Here is a 13,376-nt window from a genome sequence, read left to right as displayed (position 1 = left end):
CCTCATTCCATCTACTTTGCGAGGGGGACTAATATGGTCCTGGATCTGAATTCCTCCTGAAGTAGTGGATCCCACCAAGATCTCTAGTGTTGCTTGTATGTGATGCTGACACATTCCCTTTGCCAAAGGAATCTTTGCAGCTTCAAATGAAGCAGCTTACAGGAAGTCAGTAAACCCTTCTTCCCTTGGTATTGGAGGGATGTGTTCTATTTCTCCTTGCTGCAGTAAGGAGTTCACCTCTTGTTTGAGAATACTCTCATGACAGTGGCCCCCAAAGGAGGATGGGGAGGGGTTTTTTTTTTGGAGGAGATAAGGATGCAAACTCTATCCTATAGCCAGAGTGGATGACATTCAGCACCCGCTTGTCTGTTGTTATTGCACAACTGCTGAAAAAAAGAGTGCTGTGTGGGAGTTGGGAGGTATTGAGCATAGTGTTTCACAGATCTTGAGCTCCCATCAAAAATGTCAAGCCGGCAGCTGAGGTTGGGATGCAGAGCCTGTTGCAGTGTGTGTAGGGAAGCGGGACTTTTGAACCTTCTGCGTCTTGCATGGTGGTTCATAGGGACTGAGGGAAAAACTGCTGAGCCATGGGTCTAGATCTCACTAGTGCACAGTGAAACTTCCTCTTACCAGCAGGTGTGTATATGCCCAGGGAGCAAAGGGTAGCTCTGAAGTCCTTCAGAGCATGGAGGGACTCATTCATCTTCTGGTTGAAGAGGTGTGATTCATTGATGGGGTGCTCAGTGGTATTCTGGATCTCCCTAGGGAACCCTGACTCATGGAGCCATGATTCCCGACACAGGACGATGGCGGTAGCCATAGCTCTAGAGGAGGTAACAGTGGCATTGACTGCAGATTGGAGAATACTCCTGGCTATCAGAGCTTGAAAATAAGCTCTGCCCTGCTGCGGAAAGGCTGTCAATAAACTCTGTAAACTTGGCATAGTTCAGGAAATTGTATTTTATCTGTTAGCACCTGGTAATTGGCTATCCTGAACTGGAGACTGGACGATGAGAAGATCTTTCTTCCCAACAGATCCAGGCATTTGCCCTTTATCAGCTGAAGCAGACCAGGGATGTTGCTGTCCAGCCCTTTCAGAAGTAGCATGGACCACCAGTGAGTTGGGAGCAAGGTGAGAACACAGAAATGCCTCTCCTTTGGCTGGCACGTAATAGAGCTTCTCTGTCCTTTTGCAGGTAGGAGCACAGGTGCCAGAGGTGTGCAAGACTGTCCTAGCTGGGTCCAGTATGGCTTCATTAATGCGGAGAGCTATTCTGTTGGGTCCAGATGCATGAAGAATGTCTAAAAGTTTGTGCTAGGAGTCCTGGATCTCCTTGAGAGAGGAATCTGAAGCTATCCAGTCCCCCGGAACTGCCTAAAGTCATCGGGGGAAGAAGGGGGCGAGGGAGAGTGGAAGCTAGGGATGGAGGAGACGTAAGTGTCACTGCTTCATCCAGGGAGGACAATTGCAGTCTTGCTGGTTCCAGCAGTACCACTGGATCCAGAGAGTAATGTTCCTCCTCCTTCTCTGGCAGATCCAGGGGCAGATCTGAGCATCCCCTTAGAAGGGAGACAAGTGGTGACTCCCTGGCATATCAGATCAACTCTGCAGGAGAGCACAGGTACCAAGACCCCCAATACAGCCAGTAGGAAAGATTAATAGGTGGTTGTGGGGGCCCTCACAGCATGGGGTACCATCACCTCCAAGACAGATGATGTGGAGGTTGATCCCAAAGCAGTGCAAATCTCCTGGTGGACATGTAGGGTAGGGGAAGAAAGGTTCATCAGGTGGCTCAGACTCTCTCAATGGAGAGAAGCCTGATTCTGGTTCCAGTGGGGGTACCATTGGTGCCATTGGAGGGGAGATGTATTCTGAGTATGGGACAGGTGATAAACTCCTTCCAGTGGTTGAGTCCCTCTGAGGCGATATCTTTCTGGGGACAGAGGGGCCCGATGGAGGAAGGGATTCCAGATCCAGCTGTGGTCCCCTTGCCCCTGTTGCCATGCCCCCCCTTGTCCCTCCCACCCCCAGAGCGGGTGGTTGGGGGGAAGAACAGATGGGTAGGGACAGGCATGACTCTCAAAAGTTTGGGGACTGCTGTCCTAGATCTATACATTTAGCCATATTAAAACACATATGGTTTGCCTGTGTCCCGCTTACAAAGCAATCCAGATTGCTCTGTATCAGTGTTGTGTTCACTTCATTATTTACCACTCCCCCATTTTTTGCGTCATCTTACAACTTTATTAGTGATGATTTTATGTTCTCTTCCAGGTCATTTATAAAAATGTTAAATAGCATAATCCCTGCAGGACCTCAGTAGAAACATACGCACTCAACGAGGATTCCATTTACAATTATATTATATTATATATAAGACCCATCAGTTAGCCGGTTTTTAATCCATTTAATGTGTGTGATATTAATTTTAATATTAATTTTATACTTTCTAGCTTTTTAATCAAAACGTGTGCCGCATCAAATCAAGTACCTTAAAGCATTGATGTAAAGATTTCTATTATTGTTATCAACTAAACTTGGAATCTCATTAAAAAAAAAAAGATACCAAGTTAGTTTGACACAATCTATTTTACATAAACTCAAGTTAATCAGTATTAATTACATTACCCTCCTTTAATTCTTTATGAACTGAATCCCACATCAGCTGTTCCATTATCTTGCCCAGAATCAGTCAGACTGACAGGCCTATAATTCCCACATCATCCTGTTTACTCTTTTTAAATATTGGCACAGCATTAGCCTTCTTCCAGTCCTCTGGATCTTGCCCAGTGTTCTAAGATTTGTTGAAAATCCACAGCAATTGTCCAGAGAACACCTACATCAACTCTTTTAAAGCTCTTGGATACAAGTTCTCTGGATCTGCTGATGTAAAAGTGTATACGTTTAGTACCTGCTCTTTGACATCCTCCAGAGTTACTATAGGAATAGAAAAGTATCTCACATGATAGGAAACTACTAGTTTGTATTACCATGTTTCAATATGGCTGTATTATACACTCTATCAATTGAATTAACACAAAGCAGATTTTCTTTACACATTCTATTAACAGCCAACATTTGTGATCCACCCAAATGATTCATGACAGTCAACCCATATGGAGCAAAAATTTACCACAGTGGAATGTGGAAATACTTAACTGTGAGATGTAATAGTAATGAATAACATTCTTACCACAGAGCAAGTCTCTGCTCAATTTCCTTCAGAAAACTGGTGTGAAATTTGTGCAAAGGTTCAAAGTTGGAGAAGAGGAGATTCTTCAGTGTTTCTGGCATATAGTCATCTTTACTCACTGTGCTCTGAAACCACTGGAAGGAAAGAACAAAGTGATAAAGGGGAAGGCTGGAGGCAGGGCCTGCCATTTACTCTAACCCTGGCTGGCCTCTAAACTACAGTATGGCTCAGATTTAGGACAACATTTAAGAAAATACTTAAATCCCATTGAAGTTGATGAGACTTAAGCACATGCTTCTGAATTGGGCCCTATAAATGTAACAACAACAACAGTCATGAAAGGGGTTATTTATTTCCTTACAGTTAATCCACCAATTCAATACAGAATAAATTTACTGCAGTGATACTGGATCTGAGGTTACAATTCTATTTTCTTTATATATTTGTCTTGAAATGTGATGTTCCAAGATAAATACAGAAAAGTAACCTGCATTGCAGAATTAATTTAGCAGGTAATTCAGCTACTGTAGATTCATTTACTTCATTGTACTGAAGTGGGAAACTTAATTCCAACCACTTAAACTAATTATTAAAATGTGAAAATAGCTACCGCAAGTGGCTCTCATTACCGGGTTCACTGTTGGCCAGATTTTTTAAAATTTGGCCTCTGACTTTGAAGCTTCAATTGTAGTCTGATTTTCAGGGGTTCTGATTACTTATCGGTCCAAAGTCAATGGAAGCCAAATCCAGCTCAGCACCTCTGATGTTCAGGCCCTAGATCAGAGGTGGGCAAACTCTGGCCCGCAGGACCCACCTGCCAGGCCCCTGAGCTCCTGGCCTGGGAAGCTCGCCCCCAGCCCCTCCCCCGCTGTCCCCCCTCCTCGGTAGCCTCAGCTCACTGCGCCGCCGTTGCAATCCTCTGGGCGGCCGGGCAGCACAGTTGCAGAGCCACGGCCTGACCCAGTGCTCTGGGTGGCGCAGCTGTAACGCCGCCAGCCACCAGTGCTCCAGGCAGTGTGGTAATGGGGCAGGGGAGTTGGGGTGGTATTGGTCGGGGCGGGGGTGTGGATAGGGGTCGGGGAGGTCAGAGGGCGGGGAACAGCGGGGCAGTCAGGAAGGGGGGGGTTGGATGGGGCAGGGGTTCCAGGGGCGGTCAGGGGACAGGGAGAAGGGGGGGGTTGGATGGGGCAGGGGTCCTGGGGGGCAAGTCAGGAATGAGAGGGGGGTTGGATGGGGCAGCAGGGGGCGGTGGATGGGGTAGGAGTCCTGGGGGGGCCGTCAGAAGACAGGTGGAGTTGGATGGGGCAGGAGTCTCGGGGGAGCCATCGGGGGGTCAGATAAGACACAGCCTCCCCTAACCAGTCCTCCATACAATTTTCAAAACCTGATGTGGCCCTCAGGGCAAAAAGTTTGCCCGCCCCTGCTCTAGATAGTTGAAGGTCGTCACTCAAAAGTTAGAGACCACTTTTTAAAATCTGGCCCTGTACATATAACCATACATTGCAAATGTAGCATGGATAGTACTTGAAATCCCTTTGATTTCACAGGGGTCTGGCACAATAAATACTTGATCCTGTACTGAAATACATGGCAGGGAATTGTTGTGCGCTTTGCAAAAATGGAAGTCCAGAAGTTCAAGATCTATGCTGGTATAAGCAGAAGTATAAGTAGGTCAGGATCAAGCCCTGCTGTTTAAATTTATAATGGGATCTTAGATCCACTGGGATCAATTCTGCTTTGCCCCATTATCCCTTTGTGCTGTGATGGTAGTGTAAAGTGGCTGTCAATGTAGCAATGTAAGAGGGGTTCCATGGAAGGCATAAAGCTGGCCTACCCTGCTTGATGATCCCAGTACCTACCGTGCTCTAGCTATTTTTGATAGACCTTTAGTGGGTCCTAGGGGCCTGTTGCAACTGCCTGTAAATTAGAGCAGCCTTGAAAACTGTACCAGTTTAAACTGGCCCAGATCCACAATACAGGGAGACACTTCTTCCTTCCCTCTCACCTACCCACACTCTGTTCTGGTACTGCACACAGTTCAGGTAGGATAGATAATTGGTGCCATTGTACATTTAAGGCTTTTTTTTTTCCAGTCCCCCTACAGGTCCATAAAAAACATTATTTAAGGGCAAGTCTTGGAAAACTCACAATGAAATTAATGTTAAAACTTTTCTTAGACTGAACAGGAGGCAATGAAACCAGTTAAAAAAAATAAATACAACTTCCTTGGTGAGCAACAACTGTTTCAGGGGACTCCATTACAATTATCATCTGTGAACTTCCAATTAAAGCCACAAGGTCTGAGCATGTTTTCAGTTTCTAGAAAGTTGTCACTGTACATGTTACAGACTAGCCCTACTGTAAATGTCTACCCTCTGCTTTTTGTATAAATCTGAAATTCTGTCCTCACTGGAACAATACCCCTGTGCCTGGCATAAGGGATAGAAAATAAAACTATAGAATAGCTAAGGGGTAAATGGGGCAGATAAAATATCACAGCTGACTCCAGCAGCATATATTTCGTGAGTAATACTAAAGTAAACATACTGATGTGATGACTTCAAGGTCCTTCAGGTAAGTTCGCTCTGTGGTCGACACTTCTTTAGCAATGAAGTAAGCTTTGTCAGTTGGAAATCTCTGTAAATTGCAAAAAAAATAAGAAGTTTTGATCTGCTTTAGGGGGCCAAGTCTCCAGTAGAAAAGAGACTCTAGGCAACAATCACTAGGACAATTACAAACTAGCAACCCTTGCTTGTGCTTATTATGACTACTTGCTGGAACTTCCCTGTGGAAAATCCCTTAAGAACATCCTTGCAAACAATAGCTGTCTAGAAGTTTGGAAAAGATTTCTTACTGCCATGGTTATTTGCAGTTATTTCTAGTATTCCTCTCAACTTCTTCCATATTCCTGGAACAGGATGTATTTGAAGCTGAGATGATGACTTTTTTGGACAGTTAACAATTAGAATCAAACATAACAAATACCTTAATGAACAAACAGTGATCTATTCATCATATAATCTGTGTTCACTCTTCAATACACATCTCTTCACATGATAAAACATTCACTGCAGAATACTCTCCAAAATGCCCAAACTGGTTTTTCCAAAGGGGTGGAGTAGGTAGGGGATCAAAAGGGCTGGGAGAGAAATAGATATAGACTTTGAACTTCAGAAATATCTCTTCCCTATTTCATAAAAGGCAAATCTAGCAATATCAATCTTACACTAGGGAGACATTTAGGTTAGTGCAGCAGTGACCAGCCTTTACAGCTTGAAGGTCCAACATCATCTTTCAAAATGGCCAAGGAGACACAATCGGTACTTTCAGGCAGATTCTCTTCCCTATTCTGCTCCCTTTGTGCTTCTCGGTTGATACAAAGGGAAAGAAAAACAACAACAAATCCCTTGTTAATATGCTTCCCTCTCTCCCGTTGGTGTAGAGGACATGTCAGAGGCAGTGATGGACATTGGCTGACATACACAAAGCTTGGGCTATCCCTAGCTGCGTACCACTCCAAGGGAACCTTTGCTAGCTGCATAAGAAAGAGCAGTCACTAGGCTGCTCTAACTGGGGCTGGGCACAGAATCAGGAAGATGTTGATTGGTGTTGGTTCTCAATGTCTCCTCCAGTGCCCTGTGTAGCTGAGTGTAGAAGTAGTCTTTTCCTAGGCAATCCTCTAGGCTCAAGTAGGGCCAGCCAAGCCCCTATCTTGCTCTTTCTGAGACTCTCACAGGTCAGTCAGCAATGGAGCCACCAGTTACGCTACTCATGACTAGGGCTCCTAGGCACTAGGGTAATATGAATCAAGACATACCACCACCTTGCAATGCAGCATGTAGCCAGCAGGGGAGCTGCTATGCAGCTGCAACAAGGAAGAAACAGCAACTGCTCAGAACTGCTCCTGGCTAATACCAGAGGTGCTCTTATAGCTGTAGGAGACGTGGGAGGGGGGTGGAGAAATTGTGGAGGGGACACCCTCTATCTCCTCACTGTAGTCAAGATCTTTACTTCTCTTGTAACAAATGAAGAGGGGATGGGAGAATGTCAGGGATCTAGAGATGTCAACCATATACCACGTTTCAAGCAATCAAAACATACAGGGGAGAACAGGATGAAGTCATAGATTCATAGATAATAAGGTCAGAAGGGACCATTCTGATCATCTAGTCCGACCTCCTGCACAACGCAGGCCACAGAATCTCACCCACCCACTCCGACAAAAAACCTCACCTATGTGTGAGCTTTTGAAGTCCTTAAATCATGGTTTAAAGACTTCAAGGAGCAGAGAAGCCTCCCTCAAGTCAACCGTGCCCCATGCTACAGAGGAAGGCGAAAAACCTCCAGGGCCTCTCCAATCTGCCCTGGAGGAAAATTCCTTCCCAAATATGGCGATCAGCTAAACTCTGAGCATATGGGCAAGATTCACCAGCCAGATACCCAGGAAAGAATTTTCTGTAGTAACTCAGATCCCATCCATCTAATATCCCATCTCAGGGGATTAGTCCTATTTACCCTGAATATTTAAAGATCAAGTCAACCACAATACCTTTCTCCTGACCTCCTCTTCATCATCAGTCCTGATATACGATGGGTCATTCAGCAATGGGCTGATCAGTGGAGAAGACTGTTTGGCATCAGGGCTCAAGTTTGGAGATAACGACATATTTGCCACCACTGGTGCTCCTTGAGAATTGATTGAGAGCTCTGAAAGGTGAGGGCTGCCAGTCAGAGAACCTGCTAAAGAAATGATACAATAAAAATTGTCGTTAGTATGGGGCATCTCCAGGCAGCTAAAAAAGGTAAGAATCTTAAACCACAGCGTGGAAATTACGCTAAAAGGCACAAGATCCCAGATCCTTAGCTCGTGTAAATGGACGTAGTGTCACTGAAGTCAATGAAGCTGCAACCATTTATATCAGCTGAAGATCTGGCCCCATGCTCACTTAGTTGATAAAACTGGAAGAATTACAGCCATTATAAAACTAGAGATACAGGTACAAATAATTCACTTGCATATGTTAATATTAAACATCAAAGTCATGATGAGCTCTTCACCATAGCATCCTACTCTAGGAAAGAGAACATGTAGAACAGATGAATGTTCTCAGTTTTACAATTAGTTTAAAACACAAAGAACATAATAAATAAGCCAACTTATGGCTCTTGTTTTTCCTCCTACAACATAACTCCAAAATACAAATGATCTCAAGTACTTCACAGGAAGCTGTGGGAAAGATATTAGAAGAAGTATATCTAAAGGGAGTCTAGGAAAAAACTAGGACTTTCTATGGCAGCATTGTACTAATGTCAATCACATAAAATGGAGGGAGAAAACTACCACCTTCCCATTTCTACACAGAACAGAAGTATATATTTTATTATACCTTGTAGGGTCATTCCAAGTTCCTCTGATTGTTTGGGATGGAAATGCTAGCATTACATTTACACAAGAAGGTATTATTTTTAACACACAAAGCATGACAATTTTAGTTGATCACAGCCATAAAGCCCCATTATATTTCATATAGTAAAAAAATTATGAATTAATTATACTTCTGTAGGTTAAGATATACTAGTATTGAAATTAGCATTTTGTCTCTTGGAAGACAACCAGATTACTGACTCTGCAAATAAAACAGCTTGCCAAAAAAAACCTCAGCATCTTCCCAATTAAGATAAAGACATGCCATGAAAAGTCAAACCTGTTCAAAGCTATGTTAGATCTTTAAAGCCATGAAATGTTTACAGCCCATATTGTTTTGTTTGGGCTTCATACTTTAAAAACTTAAACAGAGAAACTAACAAGCTATCCATTCCCATAGCTATGTTGACCAGAATTAAAGTAAATGCAAATATCTGCATATCCATATATTTAAGGTCAAGGGCTTTTCACCATGAGCACTTTTCTGGAATATATTATTTAACTATTAGTTCCCCTGTTACTACAACACAAGTCAGAAACTCCAATAAGTAATGGCATCAATATATATAATTACGGCAGTAGGATGAGTGCAAAACATTTCGTGAAAGGCTTCAGGTTTATTGCTACACCACACCTTTTTTTTTTTTTGCATCCCAGAAGTGTGCATATTCATTTTACTGTACAATGTTATTTGTTTAGATATCTATGACAATTATGTACCCTATTATAAAACAAAGACAAAGGAATATTTGCCTGAAATAAAGTTTTTATATTACTGTAACTAGCAAGAAAGAATTTACCCACAGTTCCACACTAAATCATTGCTCAGTGTAATCTGAGAGAAACGCCATAGGTTGTTACACAACTGTCAATTTTATTGACACTAGTACACAACTGTATACAATGTTTTGGAAGGAAATGGAATTGATCATATAGTAAAACAGATTAGTAGTGAGGTTGTAGGTTTAAAGTACTGTACTACACTTTATAAAAGACATAGGAAAAGTGGTATCACTTCTAACGTGAGAAAACAGAGAAATTCTGGCACTGTGCCTGCCACACAACAGTGAATAGATCATTTGCGCCTCTGTGAGAAAGCCTCAGGTGTTACATGATAGAAATTGAACACCACCTCTTGTGAGACATAACTGAGGCCCTAACATTAATGTAGGGGAAAATCTATGTCAAACTCAATTTGACTGACGTGGTTTGAACTGTAAAATACCAGATGAAGGAATTAACTTAAAATGCTTCCCAGCTTACAGTGTGGGTGCTCATAGCTTGTTAAAAGTATCATTGTTATTAGTTTCCTCGTGGAACACAACATTTAGCATCTGCTCCATCAGTGAAAGATTTGCAGAAAAAATACTATTTATTTTAGACACCATTCCATTTGGTATTTTGCAGAAAAGTAAAATACTACATTCTCATTCACGGATAATTAAAGGTACATTAATGATGACGAAATTCAAATCCAAACACTACCTCCCACAGACCTGAGCATATTTATGCTAATGGTTTCCCATTTTAGATGTTGAATGATAACTACAAGTTAAAACTAGCCCCAAGGGCATGGTTATTTCATGAAAGTGGCCCAAAACACTAAGTGATACATTAACAGGTCTTGATTACTACAAATATAGTCTAAACTCAAGAACTAATAGACTGGATATTGCTTTTGTCAAAGCAAGTAATTGACTTGCTCTACTGTAAGAAAGCATACAGGCCAGGAAGAAATGAAAATGAAGGTCTTTCCTACTCAGGTTGTTGGTGCTCTGGGCAGCATACTTCTCAATATTTGCAAGATGAGCTTTTAGAAATTTGTTCTTTGTAAATGAGGGCCTATGTTAAATGCAATTATGCACGTGGGTCCTTCTCTTTATCTTTTCATGGTGGTTAGTTGTAAGTACCCTACATTAGTCATAGGGTCTTCTCTCAGCATCTCCTCTGAACTCTTACCATACAAGGGTAAATCCAGATATACTTTATTCATTGACTACAAAGCAAGTAAACAAGAGCAGAAGAGATAGGACCAATGTTATTTAAATAGTACAAAAATTGCTCATATCATATCCATTGAGGTTCTTTGATTAATGAAGATTTAGTTCTCTCTTAGCCACTTTATATCAATTGTCAGAGATCAAGTGATGCTGGGTTGTATTGCTAAAGCCAAAAGGTTACTATTAATTAATCCAGTTGTTTGCTCATAATTTGGTGCATTTTTGTTTATTTAGACTGGGCTTGGGCTCATTCATCACACATATAGAACTATAGGGTTAGTCATCCAAGAGGAGATGCATTAGGTTAATCAAGAACATTCCTGTGTTATTTAGGGCACACCTAACATTACTAGCAGTCAATAAGGCCCCAGTTCAGTAAAGCATCCCTGTTCTGGATAGCACTTAAGCATGTGTTTAATTGCTGCTCTGGAAAATGAAGAATTCAGGAAGTGCTTAAATTATTTCCTGAATCAGGGCCTAAGCAAGGTAGTGGCTGTTCAGTGTAGGGTTAACCACTCCAGCAACTAATGATAATGCTCGTTTCCTTTCAGAATTTTCATTGTATGTCAGAATAGCCAGTCAATGCCAAGTACATTTGAGTCGCTTTCTTAGTTGCATTGAGCCAGCTTAGTCTGAGACATCTGACAAATGCTGGGGTGGGAGACAGGATTTCAGAACGAAAATAAATATCAACTGAAAGGGAACGTGAATAAGCAATGAGAGGTTACTAGGACTTTAAAGTCTCATGAAACGTAAGGACAAGGTGGCATAATGAGTTAATACCTTTACACATACCTCATACAACCCAGGTTAAAATACATCTTCCACACACAAAGCAAAATGGAGCCATTGTTCACAATGAAGAAATTTGTGGATATGCTGCATGACCACTTCAGAACATACGCAACTATCTGTTACTCTCGTCTTAGGAGAGGCCTATTGCTGGTATAGCAGGGGTACAATAGGACAGGTCGGAGCTGGAGTACATTACAGCTGCAGGAATGGGAAAGTCTGCATACAGTACTTGGCTACAGTCAGGGCAATGTCCTTTTCATGAGACCAAGTATAATTAATTTAAAAAAACCCCTACAAATATTCCTGAACAGGGACGTATGATAAATATTTAGGAACACTCTCCCTCATGTGAACTTTTAAGGATGAAAGTCTCAGTCCTACTACTAGGAATTATAACTGTGCCTGGTCCGGGTGGGAGCACAATTGCTGGGAGGTGGGGTTGAAGACTTCTGTACCTGTCTGCCCTTTCATGTCTGTGTAACATCCACCTACAAATCTGATCCTAGAGATTTAAATCTGTAGCAAGATATTTCACCCTAACCTTGAAAGAACAGTGCAAAGTATTTCAACCAATGTTAGACAGTTGTGAGAGAGGCAGATGGGATTTAACACATCTTGAAGCCATTCTTCCCCCACCTCCCAAAATTGGCAAACAACAAGCTAATGCCATATAGAGTTCTGCATCTACTTCAGCTAGACATGCAAATGCAACTCCCAGCCACTAAATGTTTTCTGTTTGCATAGCAGAGAACAGCAGCACTGGACGGGAATCTGGTTTGTGCTCCTCCTCTGGTTAATACAAAAGATGTAAAATTATATGATGTAAAGATGTAAAATATGGAAAGTCCAGTGGAAATGTTTTCTACTGAAAGGGATTTAAATTCAGAGCATTATTAGATAAACTTTGGAAAAGCTGCAACACTCAGACTCATCCACCCCCTCATAAATAGTGATCAAAGTTACTTTATTTATAAGGTTTATACTTTAATTACATAAAATGCATTCCAGTCAGAAAAATGACTGTCACAACACATTTAACAATGTGGGATCCCATATTTATTCTCTCCTATGGCCTGATCTAAAACCCACTGGAGTTTTTCCAAGGAGGTGGGGGTGGGGGTGTTTCCTTAATTCTAGGTGTGGATACAACCTGGAAGCTGAAAACCAAGCTGTGTTCTCTCTGTCCCTTACATCATTGCCAGTAATGAAGATTCTCTAATCAGAATTTATCTGACAATGTTGTCACTGCTATAAAGGCAGAATGAAATCCAGCTCACTCTTCCATAGCCGTATTGGCTCTGCACTGCTAACCGTAGTAAAACAACAGATAATACTTAACACATGGGGAACAGATAGATTAATTAAAATGTATCCATTTTGCATATTCACTTTTATGACAACAGCAGTGCTTTAAATTGGAATGGCATTAAATATGGCTAAAACTAGCTGATCTAACTGTAGCAGCTAAACAAGTTATGTTACTGCTGGTGAATTATAAAGACTTTGGATGAAGGGCCCATTCTGCTCTCATTAAGACAAACAGCAAAACTCCCATTGACTTCAATGAAAGCAGGATCAACAGCAATATGATTGCCAGTTTATTGGGCTTACCTTTCTAGTCTGATTAATAGTGCTTTTAAATAAAGTTTCTCACTTGAACACAGTTCCTTAGAATAAAGGTCTTGAGAACGCAGCTATGCATTAATCAGAGGCTCATCTGCAAACAACTCTGAACCTAATAGCAATGAATTTGGAGAAGGAAAAAAACAGAAGATTTTAGAAAGAAAAGTGATGTCATACATAGCTCATAACCTGCCTTGCTTTGAAAAATGAAGGAGATGGGAAGAAAAATTTGCTTCTATGTAACAGCTGCAAAATATATGCCCATGGCAGCACGGGTAGTGAATGATTTGGGAGAATAGTGCATCAAACCAAAAAGAAAGTTCTTATATCAGGACAAAG

At 41.8% G+C, this 13,376-nt stretch overlaps 1 protein-coding gene across 7 annotated transcripts in view; it reads right to left on the bottom strand.

The window, feature by feature from the left end:
• The window catches only part of FARP1 (FERM, ARH/RhoGEF and pleckstrin domain protein 1), a 360,795-nt gene that overhangs the window by 59,367 nt on the left and 288,052 nt on the right, over window positions 1-13,376 (bottom strand). For 4 of the 7 annotated variants that reach the window (XM_038415977.2, XM_043504706.1, XM_043504703.1 and 1 more), the window contains exons 14-16: window positions 7,744-7,931; window positions 5,742-5,831; window positions 3,195-3,328 (exon numbers count right to left, since the gene is read on the bottom strand). In XM_038415977.2, coding sequence (XP_038271905.1) covers window positions 3,195-3,328; window positions 5,742-5,831; window positions 7,744-7,931 — 412 coding nt within the window. Of the gene's footprint in view, window positions 1-3,194; window positions 3,329-5,741; window positions 5,832-7,743; window positions 7,935-13,376 lie in introns of all 7 variants that reach the window. The other 3 variants (XM_038415957.2, XM_043504705.1, XM_043504702.1) reach the window with 1 other exon arrangement.

The sequence above is a fragment of the Dermochelys coriacea genome, chromosome 1, assembly GCF_009764565.3.
Source record: "Dermochelys coriacea isolate rDerCor1 chromosome 1, rDerCor1.pri.v4, whole genome shotgun sequence".
NCBI classification, from domain to species: Eukaryota; Metazoa; Chordata; order Testudines; family Dermochelyidae; genus Dermochelys; species Dermochelys coriacea.
The sequence above is the reverse complement of the archived record's forward strand: the minus strand, read 5'-3'. Positions and strand labels throughout refer to the sequence as shown.